The sequence below is a fragment of the Amborella trichopoda genome, chromosome 1, assembly GCF_054954075.1.
Source record: "Amborella trichopoda isolate Santa Cruz 75 chromosome 1, AtrichopodaSantaCruz75HAP2 v2.0, whole genome shotgun sequence".
NCBI classification, from domain to species: domain Eukaryota; kingdom Viridiplantae; phylum Streptophyta; class Magnoliopsida; order Amborellales; family Amborellaceae; genus Amborella; species Amborella trichopoda.
This window is the reverse complement of record NC_142336.1, coordinates 51,969,291-51,987,464: the sequence shown is the minus strand read 5'-3', so window position 1 is coordinate 51,987,464 and position 18,174 is coordinate 51,969,291. Positions and strand designations below refer to the sequence as shown.

Below are 18,174 nucleotides of genomic sequence, written 5' to 3'. Positions count from 1 at the left end.
ACAACCTTGTAAAATGTAAAGTTTATGTAAATTTTTTAGGACTTTATTTGGAACTGGATATAGTACTTACAAGCTTGTCAAATATAAAGTTTTTACACTCTTAGGGTCGCACAGTCCATTTACTCCTTTTCGGTAGAATCCAATGGAGTAATTTTATGACCTCAATTTTGGGATGTAACATCTCGAACTAGTTAACCTTTTAATAATAATAATAAAAAATAAAAAAATAAAAAATAAAATAAAAAAAATGAAAAATTCAAAAAAGGAAGAGCATCCTAATATTGAAAAAACTGTTGAATTTATGGTGGGTGAAATATAAGTTTTGAAGAACTCAAAATCTAAACGTTTGCTAAAAAAGTAATCATCTAATAATTTGTTAAATAGATCCCATAATTTTATAATAAAAAGATCTTCTCAATAAGCTCTTTGGCCATAAGAAGTAATTATACTCCTGAGGAAGCACAGAATATGCACTCATATGACTGACTTTAGTTGCATTTTATCACACACACACATATATATATATATATATATATATATATTTTGACACTCTTGCTTTTTATTACCTGTATTCCCGAGTAATGAAAGCCATGGATTTCACAGAGGGGAGTATGGTGCATAGGTGGTGGATGCTCCAGTCATGCGGTTGTACGCTTTCATTTCAGCTTCCATCATAAAAAGGTGTCACTTGTTAAATTTTTTTTGTTTTGTTTTTAATCATTAACAAGAATAGTGGTAGTAGCTTTTTTGATCGTTAACAAGAATAGCGGTAGTAGGTAGATGTTCAAGTCATGCGGTTGTACACTAGAAAAACGTATCCTTGTTAATTTTTTTTTATTTTTTTATTTTTTAATCGTTAACAAGAATAATGGTAATAGCTAGATTTTCATAGCACTATGTCTCAAATTCCATTTTTCTATGTAACTTTATAAAAAAAGCATAATGGGAATGGGGTTAAGGCGGTCGGGGCTGATGTAAATCAGAACCATTCCGTGGCAAGGCCTGGAGTTTCCTCACCTCAAAGTAAATCAAAACCATTCCAGTTTCTTTAGCTCAAAGCAATAGAACCATTCCTTGGCAAGGTCGGGAGTTTCTCACCTCAAAGTAAATCAAAACCATTCCAATACACACGTGCTTCGTTGCGGTCATCTAATCAAAACCATTTTTTGATGAGGACGGAATTTTATGAAAGAAAGACTAATTTGATCTTTTGTCGGATAAATATAATTTTTTTTAAAAATAATAATAACTCTTTATTTTTTTGGCAACAAGATCACTCACAGATGATCTTATTACAAACAATAGAAATCCCAAAATAAATAACACATAAATAAAATAAATTTCAACTACTTGATGCCATTGATACAACCTAACACTATGCTTGAGAATATGAAATAAAAAACAAGTATAAGATAAAGTTGCCGGAGATTACTTCAACCGGGCTTCTTACACCCCACACAGAGTCACCACATCCAATGGCACGGGATCTGCAGTCTAGCTTCAATCTCGAATCGGGAAAGATGATTTCAGCCAAACTATGTAACCACTCTTAATTCTTCACCAAACCCTAACTTTAAAAAATAACTTAGGCTTCCCTCTAATTTCTAGAACCCTTAGTTTCTTTTTAAGTCTAGGGAGAAAAATAGTAGCTAGAGTTGGAGCGTGGTCCTCCCTTTCAAACTTTGGGATAGAGAGGGTTAGAGAGAGAAACTCAGAGGAGAGAGAGTGGGGTGTGCCCTTCAAATGGCACATGTGGGCCCCCACCCACATGCCACATGGTGGGCCCATGTGCACTTTGGGCCTCTATGAAATTTTATAATTTTTTTTTTAAAATTAAATGAAACGAATTAATATATATTTGAATTTTTACAACTTTGTAAAATCAATAACTGTATTTTTATAAATCCAAAAATCATTATTAAAATATTGAGAGATTCATAAAAAATTTAAATAATAAAACTAAAATCATTTCAATAATAAAATGAACACAGTTAAATTAATATGATGGAAAAAGATCCATATGCTTTTAGGAATTCAATCCGTAATAATGGGGTGCTCTACCTTCAACTGTGGACTACAGACCACACTAGCGTTATCGAACCGACCCAACGTTTTCCATGACCCACAGTCCAAGCAGAGGCTTATTAGCGGGTTACCAAAGTTAGGTCGATGAATCAAAAGGTCGCAATCCCAATCTATGGATTACAAGTCCTCCCCTAGAGACGAGTCAAGGTCACCACGACCTTATGCGACCACAGCTCTATAGTGCATAGGGGTATCTCTCGCACATGCATACGCTTCACCCAAAAGTGGATATTTGGCTTTCCCGAACGATCTATCGATATGCATGCCGTATAATGGAACATGGATGAGATTTTGACCCCCGTCTTAATAGGTCCACCACAACTCACAAAGATCACATAGTCCCTCGGCTCTCTCATCTATGAATAAGCTCTGACATCATCAAAAATTAACTCAAAACCCTCATCGATTAATTCTTTATGCCCAGATAACTTGAATTTTACAATCGACTGACCTAGATCAATAAGCACAGTCCGGTATAAGTAAACATTATTTACTTAGTATAGTCATCAAAGGACCACACTCCTACTGAATTTATTTTTTACTATAATAAAAATATTTTAATACACATTCTTAAAACTTTAAAAAACTTTTAATACACATAAACCCAACATTTCCTCACCTTGAAGTCGATCAAAACCATTCCAATACATACCATTGTTCATCGCGAACATCTAATCACTAAGATGCATTGTAGCAAATGCTTGTTTCCTCACCTCGAAGTCGGTCAAAACCATTCCAATACATACCAATGTTCATCGCGAACATGTAATCACTAAGAATGATGTTACAACATTGTAGGAAAGAATTGTTTACAACTAAGACAGATTGCTTACAATAAAACCATTTACCTTTAGTACTAGCGATCACAATTATTTATAATATGATGTGAAAACAGATAGCTTAAATGTGTCATAAAGTCCAAATGTTTTTTTTGAACTTTAACTTGGTCAATAAAATACATCAAGCCACCCAATTTCATTTCCAACGGTCTCAAGATTAATTGTGATCACTTTGTCCGATGAAAACTCCACAAACCAAAACTAAAACGTTTGTCAGTGGTAGCCCATGGATGGCTAGCGACGCACGGCCTATTGCAAATTTTAAATCACTAATCTCAACTACATGAGCAAATGAAAAGTCCACAATCCAAAACTAAAAACCTTTGCATTATCTTGCCTGCAATATCTGCTCTTCTTCATCTACGAAACTAGTAGAGATTGTAAAACAAAATTAGCACAATTCATATGAAGACCGACCAATCAAATCATACTCCCAATGCTAAAACAAATGGCAAAATATCATTAAGATCTTGTCATACATTTATCTCTATGAACTAGAAACAAGAAAGAAAGAGTGCATCAATACCCAGAACAAATATTCCTGAAACTTATGTCACTTTTCTGAGGAAAAAAAAGAAGATAGGCATTCCACAGATGATTCTATTGATTTCTAGGGAAACCCTGGCATGGAGTTCGCTGTTTTGCCGGATCTTGATTCAGTCCATGCCTTGGCAATTGTCCTCTTCATATCTTCATCCCCTTCTTCATACATGTTCTGCCACATTTTAAAGCTAAACCGGTTACAAATATGCAGAAATAGGGGGACACGAAAGCCAATGGTAAATGGTACCCAAAAGAAAAAACAAAAAAACAAAAAAAAAAAGAAACCCTATATAAAAGTAACTAATAAACAGGGCTTTGAAATTTGGGTGCGGTTTGTATAGAGCCTAGGCTCTAAAGCATCAAATTAGAGCCTACCTTCAAATAGTGCCGAAAAATGTGGTTTCAATATTGAAAATCTTTGTGTGATAGCCTTAATATATATTTTCATCTTTATTTATAAAGTTTAAAGCTTTAAAAATAGTGTAGATCAATAGATCTATGAAAACTTGAAAATCATGAAAATTGACGGTCCAAAAATGCTTTACAAAATACCCTACTTCCAAAACTTGAAATCCAATTTTTTTTCATGTCTACGCATCTTGATGTCAAGATAATCCATTTGAGGATATTTGGGCATCAAAACAACCTCTTCTAGCGAAATGTTTGAGGTAGGCTCAAATTTGATTGTTTAGAGCCTCGGCTCTATATAAACTTTTCCCTTTAAATTATACTACCTTTAACTACCCAAAAAAAATAGAAAGGGCTTTCATCCTCAGAAAAAAGAAAAGAAAAAAGAACACATACAAAACTTACCTTCATCATGTCCATGATTCCAGCCATTGGATCTTTGTCCTTGTCAAGGTTTGGCTTCAGCTGCATCAAGAATAAGACCCTCAGTTGGTACCCATGAATCATACAGGTAACCAAACGAATGGCTAAAGTTTACCCTTGCAAGTTGGTATCATTACCTTGTCTTCCTTGAAGTGCAGGTCCACCCAATTCCCCTTGGAAGCTTTGTGTAAAGTGATAATAACCTTTGATGGTTTTACTATAACCTTGGATTTCTCTGGTACAATTTCCTTGTTTAATTTGGGAATGGCACACCGATAGTTCTTTCCTTGGACATCATGGAATTTGACATCCACTGACATGGGCTTCAAAACAGTCTCCACCTTCTCGTGATCAACACCCTCTAGGAAAATATAAATCTGAATCACCAGAACATATGATGGTCAACATATCATTCAAATCGGAACAAGCACAGATAGTGCAACTGAGGAGGCAACAAGACAAAAAGAAAAAAAAAAAAAACTCGAATGAATATAGTAAACACATTAGCATAACTAAAATATCAAAATCAATGAGAAAGAATCAAAAGAACGCAGAGGAGATGCTATAAAGAGAAGAGCCAATTGCAACATAGATTAATGTTAATCTCAATAAATTTTGTCCAGAAATGGGCACCCAATTAAATGGCTAGTTTCCCAAGGAATAGAAAGCTCTGGAATTGATATCAGATTGTGCACTGATGAATTGATATCAGATAGATTAGATGTTGCAATCTCAACAACCTTCCCCCACCCTACCTCCCTTTGGATTCAACAAATATCAGACAGAGCTTGATCAAGCAACTCATTTGGCAGGACTAGGGCCGGTATGGCAAACTTTGATTCAACAAACCCTCTCCCATGCCGAATTACAAAATTGAAAGCAACAAGAAATACAGATAGAATTTTGAATAACATCATCAACAGCCAATTAACAAAAACGCTATGGCACAAAACTAGAATACTAAAAGTGTAAGGATTCTAATTCTTTAAAAACAGAAAGTCAATGAACAAAAGATGCCCCCACCTCCTTCATTTGGTGATAGAAAGTTCTGTAACTGCTGACAAAAGACTTGAACCTTCAGAAAACAAACAGTGGATCAACCTGGGGGCTCTTAAGGCTGTGTTCTTCACAATGTACTGCAAAAGTCATGTTTCCTATGCATTTTCTATTTTCTTTCAGGAGGCATTTATCTTTTGAAGCAAAATCAATAACAAAGTGTTTAAAATATGTTGCCATCTCTCATACTTCAAACAAAGAGGCTGAAATTTCAGCCTTCAGGCATTTGCTTTTGGTAATCACTAGCCGAAGTGCAACTGTGATCAAAAAGCAAAAGGAGGATCTCTTCAGCTAAACTTGATCATTCTGAAAAGCAAAACAAACATTTGACACTATTACCTGGCAATTTTGACTAGATATGTTTAGGGGCAAATATCAGAGTTTTAAGTTCTTCATAGCATCTTCGAATTTATTCGTCTCATTAATCATTTAAGCCCAATTCATGGATTCCATATTTGAATATGCAACTTACTGTTCATAGTGACTTATACCGAATAAAATTTAATCATAAAATGTCTCAAAAGCTTTGGAATTGTTTTCATGCCAAGCAGTTGGAACTTAGTTTATGGTGTTAATTGCTTAAATCATTGGCTTCTGAGGTTATGAGTATGACATGGTTGCATTCCATTTGCAACTTAACATAACTTTGAGCCTATATTTGATCAACCCAAGAAATAAAAAATAAAGGGAAATTTATTAAAATATCCATGAGAGATGAATTAATGAACATTCTACCCAAATCTCACTATTCCAACTCAAGATAATGTATTTTTTTGTTGGGTATTTTGAAATTAAAACAAAAGATTAAATAAATGGATGGAAAGTCCTTTTATAGCTTGTAGGAATTTGACTCTGAATAGTTAACAGATAAGGAACATGAACCTTATAGAGAAGTGGTACCTTGCGATACACACAAATGTAGGCATATAAATAAAAAAAGGGAACTAAACCAGTAATTAAAAATTCAGGCTCAGGTAGGGACTCATTAGGAGTCTCTCGGTTTGCTTTGGGAAAGTCCGAGTTCAACTGGGTAGGACATTCTATAAGAGAAATTTTAATAACTATGAAAAACTAGGAGACACAGCGATTCAGAAATCTATGAAAAACAAGGACACGAGGCAATTCCGGGGCGTCTTGGGAATTGCCTGGCATACAATCCTGTCTGACTCGGGCAAGTCCCAAGTCGGACTGGAGATTGTTTTAATAAATAAACTATACATCTAGCCATCTTCCTACACTGTCCAATGTGTTAAGAGACCCAAAGTTTCATAAACTCCCCTATTTCAAACCACCCCTGTAGCAAACTCCAAACATTCTACCAGCAGCTTACACGAACAAGAATATGATAAGCAAAAATCTTCCACCATAACATTCAATCATGTCAAGATTGATACATAAAACAACAACTGGTTTATGAGAACATATAAAAAGAAACATAGATCTATAATGAATTGAACCATAATAAACATGCTTGCAAATTAAATGGAGAACTTGTGAATGACCGTCATAAATAATTCATGATAGTGAATCCAAAATAAAATTCCCCAACAACATCTCTTTGTATACCACAAAGAGCCTCAAACCACAATTTCCCAAGTAACCTATACTCTTATGCTCATGTTTAACATGCATACATGCAAGCAGTAAAATGAGCACACAAATAAATCTTTTTCTTTTATGTTCAACAAGCATACGTGCAATCAGTAAAGTGAGCACACAAATGAAGCAATACTTTGTATGGGGATATCAGGTCAAATTCCTGAGATATCTCAATAAAGACATTTAGCAACCAACTACAAACCATGGGTTAAGGAGAATGTTGACATTGAAAATTTAAGAATGATATCTCAATAAAGAATGATATCTCAATAAATACAATTAGCAACCAACTACAAAACATGGGTTAAGGAGAATGGTGACATTCAAAATTTAAGAAGAGAAGAAGAACCTTCAGCTTCTCAGCATCTTGCTCCCAACTAAAGGAGCTAAGAGTGGTGTAATTCAGTCCAGGTGTAGTCACAGGGACAGTCGTATTTGCAATAGGAGCTGGCACAACTGGTTCAGCAGGAGCTTTAAGTGACTGGATGAAATGCAATGACCAAAATAACATTAGCCACAGAGAAAAATACAAATTATTGAAAAATTGACACCTAGTATATGTGGTTGAAATCATGGATTCATTTTCAATATAAGCAAACTTTAGAGGTTCCCAGATCCTTATATCTGTCTTACAACCCATATTTTATATCAACTCAATCCCTTTTTGGCCCAATTTCAACATGTTGTTTGTTATAACTAAAATTTCAGACAAACTTCAGCAAATTTTCACAAATTTCAATTTTGCAATTTTTAATCTTTCGAATTGTATTTAGGCCATACATTCCGATCCAAAAGTCTATTTCTTTGGATTGATGAATTTCAGTAAGAAATCCAAAATTTTTGTTTTGGCCACTAATTTAGAACATAGGAAATGCCACACTCTAAATCCATCATTCACACTCTAAATCAATCATTCCCAGAGCTCTAGATTGTGTCAAAACATTGTCAAACAATGAAGATCAAAACATTTTAAAAAAGATTATAATAACAATCAAAGTTGATGAATAGAAGAGAACATTAACTGTAAACAATTAGAAAAAAAGGGAATTATGAAGAGAATATTAACTGTAAACAATTGGAAAGAAAGGGGAAAAAAAATCTATAGGCAGTACTTTCCCCAAACTTAAATACAATTCATGTAAAAATTGATAGGAAATAATTACCCCAAACATAAATACAATTCATGTAGCATTTTGTGAGAGAGAGAGAGAGAGAGAGAGAGAGAGAGAGAGAGAGAGAGAGAGAGAGAGAGAGAGAGAGAGAGAGAGAGAGAGAGGAAAACAAAACAGACAAGAAAAAACACGAAAGGAGAAACAAGTTTGAAATCACTACGAGAGAGAAAGGAGCGTTTTACCTTCTCTAGGCTTAGAACCTCGGAAGAGAGGAGAGAGATAATACGAGGTCTCTTGGCAATGGAGCGAAGGTGGCGAAGCTCCTCCAAGTCCTGAGACAGCTCGTCCGCCATTTCTCTCTGTATTCAAATAAACTCAACACAGAGGGTGATCTAAGCAGCAGCACTTGTTAGCGACTGATTGATAGGGTTTTCCCCTCTCTGAACTGATGGGTTTTTGCAGGGTTTTGATAAACGAGAAGAAGGTTCCAGAAGTAACACTTGGTTTTGAGACCCATCGAAAGACAAAACGCCCACCTATAAAGCATGGGGTTAGGGAACAAATTGAGCCCACGAAGGAAATTGGATTGGGACAATTTTGAACCTACTCTTGTTTTTCGTTCAAAGTAAATGTGTTTGAAGGTCACCTATTCTTTTTTCTATTTCTTAATGGTGTTTTTTTTTTTCTTTTTCATCAAGTTCTTCTAAATTGGGATTTATTGTCTTCCCTTGAAGAAAGATAATGTGGTATTAATAAATCAAAATAAATACTTTATAAATACCGACATACTCTTCTCAATGAACTTTGGCCTTTGGAAACAAATGAAGAGCTTTACTGATAAGTGACTAGACTCAAAATTCCAACATACTCTCTCAATGAACTTTGTTCAAAGACTTTTGTAACATTGAAGGCCATCCAATTTGACATCTAATGGCTAGTAGTAATTCATGACCTCTATACGATAAAGATAAATGGTTTCATAGTATCTAACCCTTTTTTTCCCTTAAACTGTTATATGTTACATGATGTTCTTTTATACTACCAAAAAAAAAAAGTTCTCTTTTTTATTTTACAAAATGAAGTACTGAGGTATATGTTGTTTGTAAATGACATAGTTTTGGTCGATGAGAACTGAAACGGCATCAACACAAAGTTAGAGCTTTGGAGGAATGCTCTAGAATCTAAAATTTTTAAAATTAGTCGGACTAAAAAATAGTACATAGAATGCAAGCTTCGTAATAATAGGCAAGAGATGAGAAAGTAATTAAGATTGACTGCCAAAAAATATAAACAAGAGCACGCTTTTGATATTGTGGTTCAATAATCCAAAAAAATGGAAAGATCGAGGAACATGTCTCATGTAAAATTGAAGCTGGATAGACGAAGTAGAAATATGCAACCAAAGTTTTATGTGATCGTCGCATACCAATGATGTTGAAGGGAAAGTTCTATAAGATAATTGTGAGACTAGGTTTGCTTTATAAGGCGAAATGTTGGATGGTCAAGGAACAACATACACATAGGATTATTGTAATTGAGATGAGGACGTTGAGATGAATGAGTGGCAAGCCAATAATGATAGAATTCGAATAAATACATTTGAGAGAACCTAGGTACGGTTCCAATAGATAATAAGATAAGATATTAGACTTAGGTGGGTTGGCTATATGCAACAAAGATTAACTGCAAGTGTGAGTTGGTTTAACTAGAAAGTTAAAAAAAGACAAAGGGTAGGTTTAAAAGGATATGGTTAAAAGTAGTGAGAAAATATATGAAGACTTATGATGTCACTGAGGGTATTACTAATAATAGAGTAGAATGACGGACCAAGATTCATATAGCTAATCCCAATAAGTGGAAAAATGCTCCGATGATGATGCTTTTTAATCAAGGTCTCTCGGTCTGATTTTGGAGAAATTATAGAAAAATCCCAATATATTGTTCATATCTCACACAATCGTTGTTACTTCATACGAAATTGTACATTATAAGACTATTTATTTTGGTATAAAGAGGTCACAATCACTCTTGACCATCACATATAGATAGCTTGAAGAATATCACATAATTCGAAAAATTTTATTTAGACTTTATGCCCAATCAAGAAGACACTACTTGCCATCTATCACATCTGACTTCCTCATTAAAAGTAAATGGTCTAATGACATATAGTTCCATTTTATATTTTATGTTGAGACTTTTTTCCTTTTTCCTTTCTTTTCCACAATATAACATGTTCAAAATAGCTTTTTTATATTTTCTATTAGCGAAAGGAGTTGTGGTTGAGCAACTCACTAGTTTTGCAAAAAGATTGTGTGGTGTGATTGGAACTTGAAATTCCAAACCCAACATTTTTTTAAAAAATTGCATAGTGGGTTAGGAACTTGAAATTCGAAACCCATGGATTCAAAATGAAAAAAATATGTGCTGCGTTTGGAACTTGAAGCTCCACCTGCACCATTTCAATAAATAAAAAAAATGGCAGGTTCAAAACAAGAAGTTTTGAACCCAGCTTTACCAAAAAAAAAAACTATTACAATGATGGGTATGAAAATTGGAGTTCTGGGCCCATCAATACAAGTGATATCTCAGGTCCCAAGTGCGAGTTCCGAATCCTGCTTCACTAAAAAATGGGCCCGAAACCTAAACTTCCCAATCGCATTTTTACATATAAATATCAGAAGATATTTCAGTTCACAATTTCAACATAAAATATAAAATAAAATATTCTTTTCTTAGATATCCAACTTTTACAAGGACTTTTCCAATGTTTTCCCTTCCTTTTTTAAGGTTCTAAATGTGGTTATTAATAATTTAATATATTGCTTAGTAAAGGATACCTTGGATTCAACTTGGGATTGACTGAGTATTTTAAAAAATAAAAGAGCAAACGAGCTATCTGGGATCATTAGATGAGTATTTTCAAAATAAAAGAGCACTCAGTTTTGCAAAGTTTTGGAACATCATTAGTTTGAGTATTTCCATACTGAAATCGAATTAGATTTTGTGTTCCGAAGTACTGAAATCTAATAGTCACATTATTAAATGCTCTTTATTTTAATGTTAAACATTGTTTTCTAAGCCGATCCCAAATAATTAAAAAAAAACTTTGATGATAATAAAACATTATTTTCTAAAGAATATACATAGAGGCGTACACAGTGCATTTGAATATTATTTATTTTGTAGAGATGGTCATTAGGTTGCGAAAGCTCGATCCACAAAATCAAGGGAGTGAATGGAGGATTGGAAAAATGTAATGGCAAATAGCAAGTATCTTCCAAGAAGATTTTGATTTATGTAAAAGACCTGGTTTTTATGAGTCCCCGACTCGTACTATTTTCATGTGGGCTTCCTTGAAGACCCATTATTTGTATCGACCTTGAAATCAATTTTATAGTGATCCATGATCTACACTATGATGATCATGAATATAAAAAATAAAATAAAATTTTAAAATATTTTTTATTAGAATATTTTCCCATCCATTGGACATGAATCTTTAGTTGTGTGCATGGACATTAATGATTGTGCAGGCTAGTGAGTCCGCCTGACTCACAAAACACTTTTTCTGATGTGTAAAAGACTTGTTTTCTATGGGGTTATAAGCTTTTCATATGTGGCTATTGAACTTGTGAAGCGCACATAGTTCATGGAAAATGCCCATTCCCTGCAGGTTAACACTACATTGAAATTGAATGCAAAAATTGCACTCCTATTATTTCTTAAATAAATAAACAAGAAAGATGATCTTAAGAGCCACCTAACATTTTAAATAGTATTTGACAACCCAAATTTAATTTAAGCATATCCAAAAGCCAGCAGCCAACATGCATGAGCACTTTATTTTTTAATTAATTTTCTATAAATCATTTTGAGCTGAAATTTTGCGAAAAAGTGTAGATTCTAGATGCATGAAGAAAAATAAAACACATAATAAACAAAGCCAAAAATACTTCTGACCTAAACACGAGCTGCCTAGATTGTTAAATTTGGGTCATCCAACCCATACTGTAACAATGGCCGGCATGCCCCAAAATCTTGATCCAACAAACAAACGGCAAGGTCTTTGTCCAATGCTAATATTAAAAGAGGGTTGTGACTAAAAACATAAGGTTTTTTTTTATAGCAAGGGAATTGTCTACAAAAAAACCATTTATCTTTTGTATATAGAAGTCACAATCATTCGACTCATTAAATATCAAATTAAATAGCTTAAGATGAATTATGAAATTCAAGTATTTTTTTTTGTTCTAAAACACCCATTTTGAAATTTAAGAGACAAAAATGATTGTGACCTTTATATACAAAAAATAAATGACTATCTTAAATAATAAAAAAAAATAACAACAAATAATTCCGTTTGAGTGGTACAAAACAGGCCTACTTTAGTCCTCAGCCTAAACCTTTGTACTATGCCCATTTATATTACCATTCAACATCCAAAAACCAGGACACCAAAGCGCGCCTTTTAAGCCTAAAGAACATAAAAGAAAGAAGGGAAAAATAAACCTAGCACACAAGAAATTAAGAAAAATTAGAAAAGGAGATACGAAAAAAAAAAAAGTAAAGTGAAAGACAAGGTTCACTTTTGCCCTTTCCTTTTCCACAATTCCCCAAACATTCTCATCCCCTTCCTCTTCCCTCCTTCCATCTCATCACCAACAGGCGACCCCAACCCTTCGTAACCAGTTGGCTCGAACCCACCGAACCGAGAGACTGCCCGATCCGAACCACCAATTCCATTCGGCTCTGTGCTGGCCAAAACAGCAGCTGCAGCCTCAGCTGCCTTCCTCCACTGCTCACTCTGAACTCTGGCTCTTTTCATCTCATTCTCTAACACGAGCCGAGCTGACTCGGCTTCTTTGAGCTGGGCCTCAAGCTGAGCCGATCTCTCTTTCTCAGCTTCGAGCTCAGCTTTGACTCGGCTTGGCCCGTCCCTCAGCTCCTCATTCTCCTTTTCTTTTTTTTCCAGTTTTGCCCTTATTTGTTCCAACTCTTGCTTCTTTGCCAATGGGTCCTCAGCTTCGCTTATATCTGACGATTTTGCCCCAGGCCACTCAACCTCTTCTATCTCAAACTCAGCCCTCTGCTCCTTAACCATCTTTTTCTCTTCCAGTTTTGCCCCCAACTCTTTCACCTCTGTTTTCTCTTCCAATTTGTCTTCAGGCTCTTCAACCTCCTCTTTCTCTAATGATTTTGCCATGGACTCTTCAACCACTATTTTATCTTCCAATATTGCCCTAGGCTCTTCAATGCCCATTTTTTCTTCAGATTTTGCCCTTGGATCCTCAACCTCCTTTTTCTCAACTGATTTTGCCCTCACCTCTTCCACCTTATTTTCTGGTGCACCTACCGGAATCTCCAGGGTTTCTGTCCCAAATGGTGGTGTATCATGGGATGACAGGGGTGGTGTATCATTGGTAGGATTGGGCTGTATATCTTGGGATGGTACATCATGGAACTGAGAGATTTGGCACTTCGTTTCTTCGAGCTCGTCTAGGGCCTTCTTCTTGGCAGTTTCGGCAGAAGCAAGCTTCTCCTTGAGCTTCTTTACTTCGTCTTGAACTTGGCTCAGTTGGGTTTCAAGGATGGAGATCTTACTGGTTCGCTTTCTTGGCTATACAAGTGAAAATTTCCCGAAGACATAGATGATCAGAACATTAAAAAAAAAAAAAAACAGCAATTCACATAAATTGGAGTTTAAAGGAATATGGAACTAAATTCATTTGCTTTTTTTCTTTCTTTCTTTTTTTCCTTTTTTCGAAACCCTGTAGATCTTACATAGTGCTTCTGCTTTTTCTAGATGAATTTCAAATGAAGTCTGGGAGAAAGGAATTTTTGGAACCCATCGGCATGTCATAAGAAAAATTTATGTCCAAAAACGTATTTTAAAAGTCAAAAATTTATTTTAAACACAGACACAAGAGTCAGAGTTAGAAAATTATAAAGAGGCTAAGACTTGGAGAACGATAAGTAAAACTAAATGTGTATCTGTTAATCACATTAATGTGTATGTATGCATGCATTCCAATGGACCTATGTTATGTAGGTATGTACAAGTGAATAAAAAATATATGTGATGTGTGTCAAAGAATGAATAAACATATATATGTACTTACCTCAGGGAGGGGGCTCCTGGGAGACCTACGATCTCCGAGTTTGGGACTACGATGTGTAGTATCATGGTCATGGGGGCTCAATGTCTTTAGTTGCAGAGGTCGGGAAGCCACAGCAGTTGGAGAGGACCTTTGAGGCATTTCTCCTCTGCAACACACCCAGTAAAAAGTGTCAATCTAAGATCACATCTGTGAAAGATCAAACAGAAAAGGGAAAAATGAAGTAAATATGGGGACTTGAGTCACTTTTAGAGTTTTAATAATAGATACCACCACCTTTTTCAAGATCCTAAAAGAAAGAGAGATTTTGAAAGAGCTGAGATCAGATGGGCAGAATCAGAAAACAAACTCGAAAGGGTCTGGCCATAGTGCCAATGATACCCACATGCATAAAGGCACAATTGGTGCGAGTGTGTGTGGAAAAAGATCCTATAAGCCAACAGGCTTATACTGCCCGCTAAAGTTAAGAGCGGTTCGTTGAACCCTAAATTTTGCACACATGCTCATCTCAGGCCCAATATCGGCCTGCCATTTTTGCATAGGGTAAATTCAGATTAAACTATGTCCAACTTTGTACCAGATTACATAAAAATCAAATTATATCTAATATAGCATCAGTTCAAGCCACCATTCAAACATGGCATGACAGCCAATATAACAATAGAATAGATTCTTAAATAGATCTCACTGAAAACTCCTCAATATGCAAAATCATTAGCAGTAAGGCTGATTTATATTCTAGAATATTGATCATCACGCAAACTCCATATGCCCACAATAGATGAGAAAAATGGATGCCTTATCTATGCCCTATACTTTTAAAACATGTATTTTGGGAAAAAAAAAAAAAAAATTTCATAGCCATAATTGGTAATTATAGAGTGCAACATACGTGGAAATCTGCAACATGTAAGCATTACCAGTAGAGGATTCATACCTTGCTTTCGGCATTTGCAAGTTACTGATTAGCAACCGACAAAGAGAACTTTTGTCTTCCAAGATATGGTTAATTCAATAAAACCCTGCCACAAGAACAAAGCAGACATGAAAAGAGAAACTAGGGGCTAACATCTTCAAGAAATCTGAAAAAGACACATGACAGAGAGAAAGATGGCTTCACACAACTAGGCCAATAGGATAGTTAAAAAAAAGAAATTAAAAAGCAAAAAATTGAAATAAAATGCATATGGGTGGTCCTAATTTACCAAGTGGACCATTGTGCCCCTATTTAGAAGTAATATGTTGGGCTTAACCCAGCTTTGTTGTGCAAAAAGGTGACAAGCTGGGGTAGGATTAAATTTGATTAGGTAAGGAATAAGTGATTTAGTGAGAGAGAGGATGCACCACCACATGTGAGGTGTCCCCATGACTTTTGCCATAAATGCTTTCTATAACATCACAGTTGGGCTCTCTATCCACAAACATGGGCATGAACATGGCATTTAAAGCTTCCCCGGGATCATTGGATATAGTGAAAATCACATAGCATTTCAAATCTTTTGATACAATGAACTAACCATTTAATGCATGGTCTGAAATTTCCTAGAAATACATTGTGCATTAGTCATAGTAATATCACCAGCAAGTGTCAAACCTAAAAGAACCAGAAAAATAAGGATTTCATTTTCCAGAGAAAACCAGGATAGCGAATTCCATCTCAAACCTGGTGAGGAAGTGCATGGTATTTATGAATGTGGATTTGTAGAACACATTGCAGCCCCCAAAAAAACAAAAGATGATGATAAAAGAAATGATAATGGTCATATCTCAAACAATGAAACTCAAATCACAATTACCAGAACATGAAACTTTAAAGGTTCCTTTCCCTCAACTCTCAAATATATTTTTCAGAAGAACAACCCTTTTCCATAAATCTTTGGAGAAATGCACTAAACAAATTTACCTTCACTAATTCACTTTTCTCTATCACGATACTAAAAGTAGAAGAATAAAAGAAGGGGCGGTGATTTTTTTAGTTGAAATGTCGCCATTGTTGGCCCATACTCTGGGCATTTATTGACAGATAAATGAATATAGGAGCGCATCAAAATAATATATTTCTTTACTTGCTTAAAATCAGAATAAAAAAAAAAAAAAAAAAAACTTGGGCCAATGAACAGGGAGAATCCATCAAAATGGATAAATTATGGGCACGAATTTTTTCTCTCAAGAACTAGAGACAAGCAAATCAGTTTGCCCAACAAAAAATGCATCAATAATTACCAATATGTTTTTGTACTTTAAAAAAAAAAACAGTATGTTTTAATATTCATATGCAAGAGATCTCGGCCAAAATTGGAAATTCCAACACCAACCATAAGCCAACATTTGACTGACTAAATAGTATCAGAGAGAGAGAAAAGCAGAAAGAGGAAAGTATTATAAAATAAGAATAATGAATATTTTCTTTTCCATGATAAATATTTACGATAGGCGAGGACCAACATTCTCAGAGCCCATTCTTGAGAGAGAGGACCAACATTCTCAAAGCCCATTCTAGAGAGAGAGAGTTTGAATTGAGATATGCATTTATTGGTGACAATAAGGAGGAGCAATGTGCGCGTAGTAAGTAATGACGCACCTTTGCACTATGGAAAAAAGTAATGGCCCACTTCACAAATGAGTACAGTAAGAATGCATGATATGGACGGCTAAGATTCAGCTTTAATCAAATGGACGACTCAGATTCAGAAACCGTGTATTTCTCTGAAAAATCAGATACAAAAACAGGGTACTCTTTTCTATTTGATTCAGTCGGCTTTTGCGAGCAGGAAAAAAGCGCTCAAATCTGACTTTCTGAATATATTTGTTTTTTTGTAAAAGTTGGTAAGTTCATTATTTGCAAAATGACCATAAGACCCTGCGAAATGTAACCTAATGGCAATGATGTCCTCAGCCGATTACTTGGAATATAGAACCGTGCGAGTCACTGGATTTACAGGAAATTGCAGGTCATTTTGGTCATCATCACAAAAGAAGGGAATAATAGGGACTTCCTCCAAATAATAAAATATCCAAAAAAACAATAATACATCGAAAAAAATAAAATAAGAAAGCTCTCATGAAAGAACAATAAAAGATTTAAAATTTCGAAATAAATCATAATAACCTGACAATCTTTAGCCAAGACCTTGATAAAATTATAATGTATTTGTATCCTAGTATTTAGTTTTTTGATAAAATAAATTAATACGATAAAAGAAATCTAACAGGCTAACATATAATATGATTTTCATTTCACAAATATTATTCTCAATAATCGGATAATGCCATTTGAACATAAATTTAGCCAATACTTAGCATTCATCCTACAAAAAAACTAAAATACATAAAAATCACAAAAACTAATAGTGTTTTTAACTGAACAAAACAGGAAAAAATATATATAAGTTGATTCAAAATCCATAAGAAGAAAGAAAAATCAATGAGGGAAAACACCATTACTGTGTGAGCTTCCTTTTATTCTATTTTTTTCTTTTTTGTGTAGCAGTTGCTTACATTCACTCATCTGACAAAGGGAGTCATCGAAAGAGAAAGAGAAGGCATATCTGCAGAGAGAAAGGGAGAGAGAGAGCCAATAACTACATCGGAGAAGAATCTTAATAGAAGCAAAAGTTGCAGAAAAATGGAAAGCTCCTTGTGATAGTCTTTACACAAGAAATGTATTAATCAAAATAGTGTATCAACAATCTTTTCAGCTAAAGTTGGGCAGACTTAAACCATTTCTCTCCCTATCTCTACATTACTGTAGCTTAACTTACCAGTCAGATCGCAGGAAGAAGAGAATGACCAAAATGCCCTTTAAAACCCTCGCGTCCGTACTTTTCCGCCATTAAAGGTGCTTCACAGTATCTTCAGAGACTCTGGGAGAACAAGCATTTTTAGGAGGAAGCATTGAGCACGAAGTTTAAAATGGAGTCATGCCTGGAGAGAAAAAATAACGAGCCATTAGATACTGGGAAATAGCATAAGTGCCCTCCTCATGTGCAA

General features: G+C 34.9%; 2 protein-coding genes across 6 annotated transcripts; both read right to left on the bottom strand.

The window, feature by feature from the left end:
* Positions 1-3,364: 3,364 nt before the first annotated feature.
* LOC18434898 (uncharacterized) lies at positions 3,365-8,579 on the bottom strand. The gene is made up of 5 exons (XM_006844959.4): positions 8,308-8,579; positions 7,303-7,434; positions 4,436-4,675; positions 4,281-4,340; positions 3,365-3,639 (listed from the first exon to the last, which is right to left on the bottom strand). The coding sequence occupies exons 1-5, from the start codon at positions 8,416-8,418 to the stop codon at positions 3,535-3,537; spliced, it is 648 nt and encodes a 215-aa protein (XP_006845022.1). The 5' UTR covers positions 8,419-8,579; the 3' UTR covers positions 3,365-3,534.
* A 3,848-nt stretch (positions 8,580-12,427) lies between these two features.
* Positions 12,428-18,174, bottom strand: LOC18434899 (uncharacterized). Of its 5 annotated transcripts, XM_020667449.2 has the most exons (5): positions 17,946-18,110; positions 17,683-17,732; positions 15,122-15,206; positions 14,188-14,332; positions 12,428-13,685 (listed from the first exon to the last, which is right to left on the bottom strand). In XM_020667449.2, exons 3-5 carry the CDS (start codon positions 15,133-15,135, stop codon positions 12,651-12,653), a joined length of 1,194 nt encoding a protein of 397 aa, XP_020523108.1. In that variant the 5' UTR covers positions 15,136-15,206; positions 17,683-17,732; positions 17,946-18,110; the 3' UTR covers positions 12,428-12,650. The 5 variants fall into 5 exon arrangements, with proteins under 5 accessions (XP_020523108.1, XP_006845023.1, XP_088728787.1 ...); XM_006844960.4 differs by lacking the exon at positions 17,683-17,732 and having other exon boundaries at positions 17,946-18,174; XM_088872661.1 differs by lacking the exon at positions 17,683-17,732 and having other exon boundaries at positions 14,188-14,373; positions 17,946-18,166.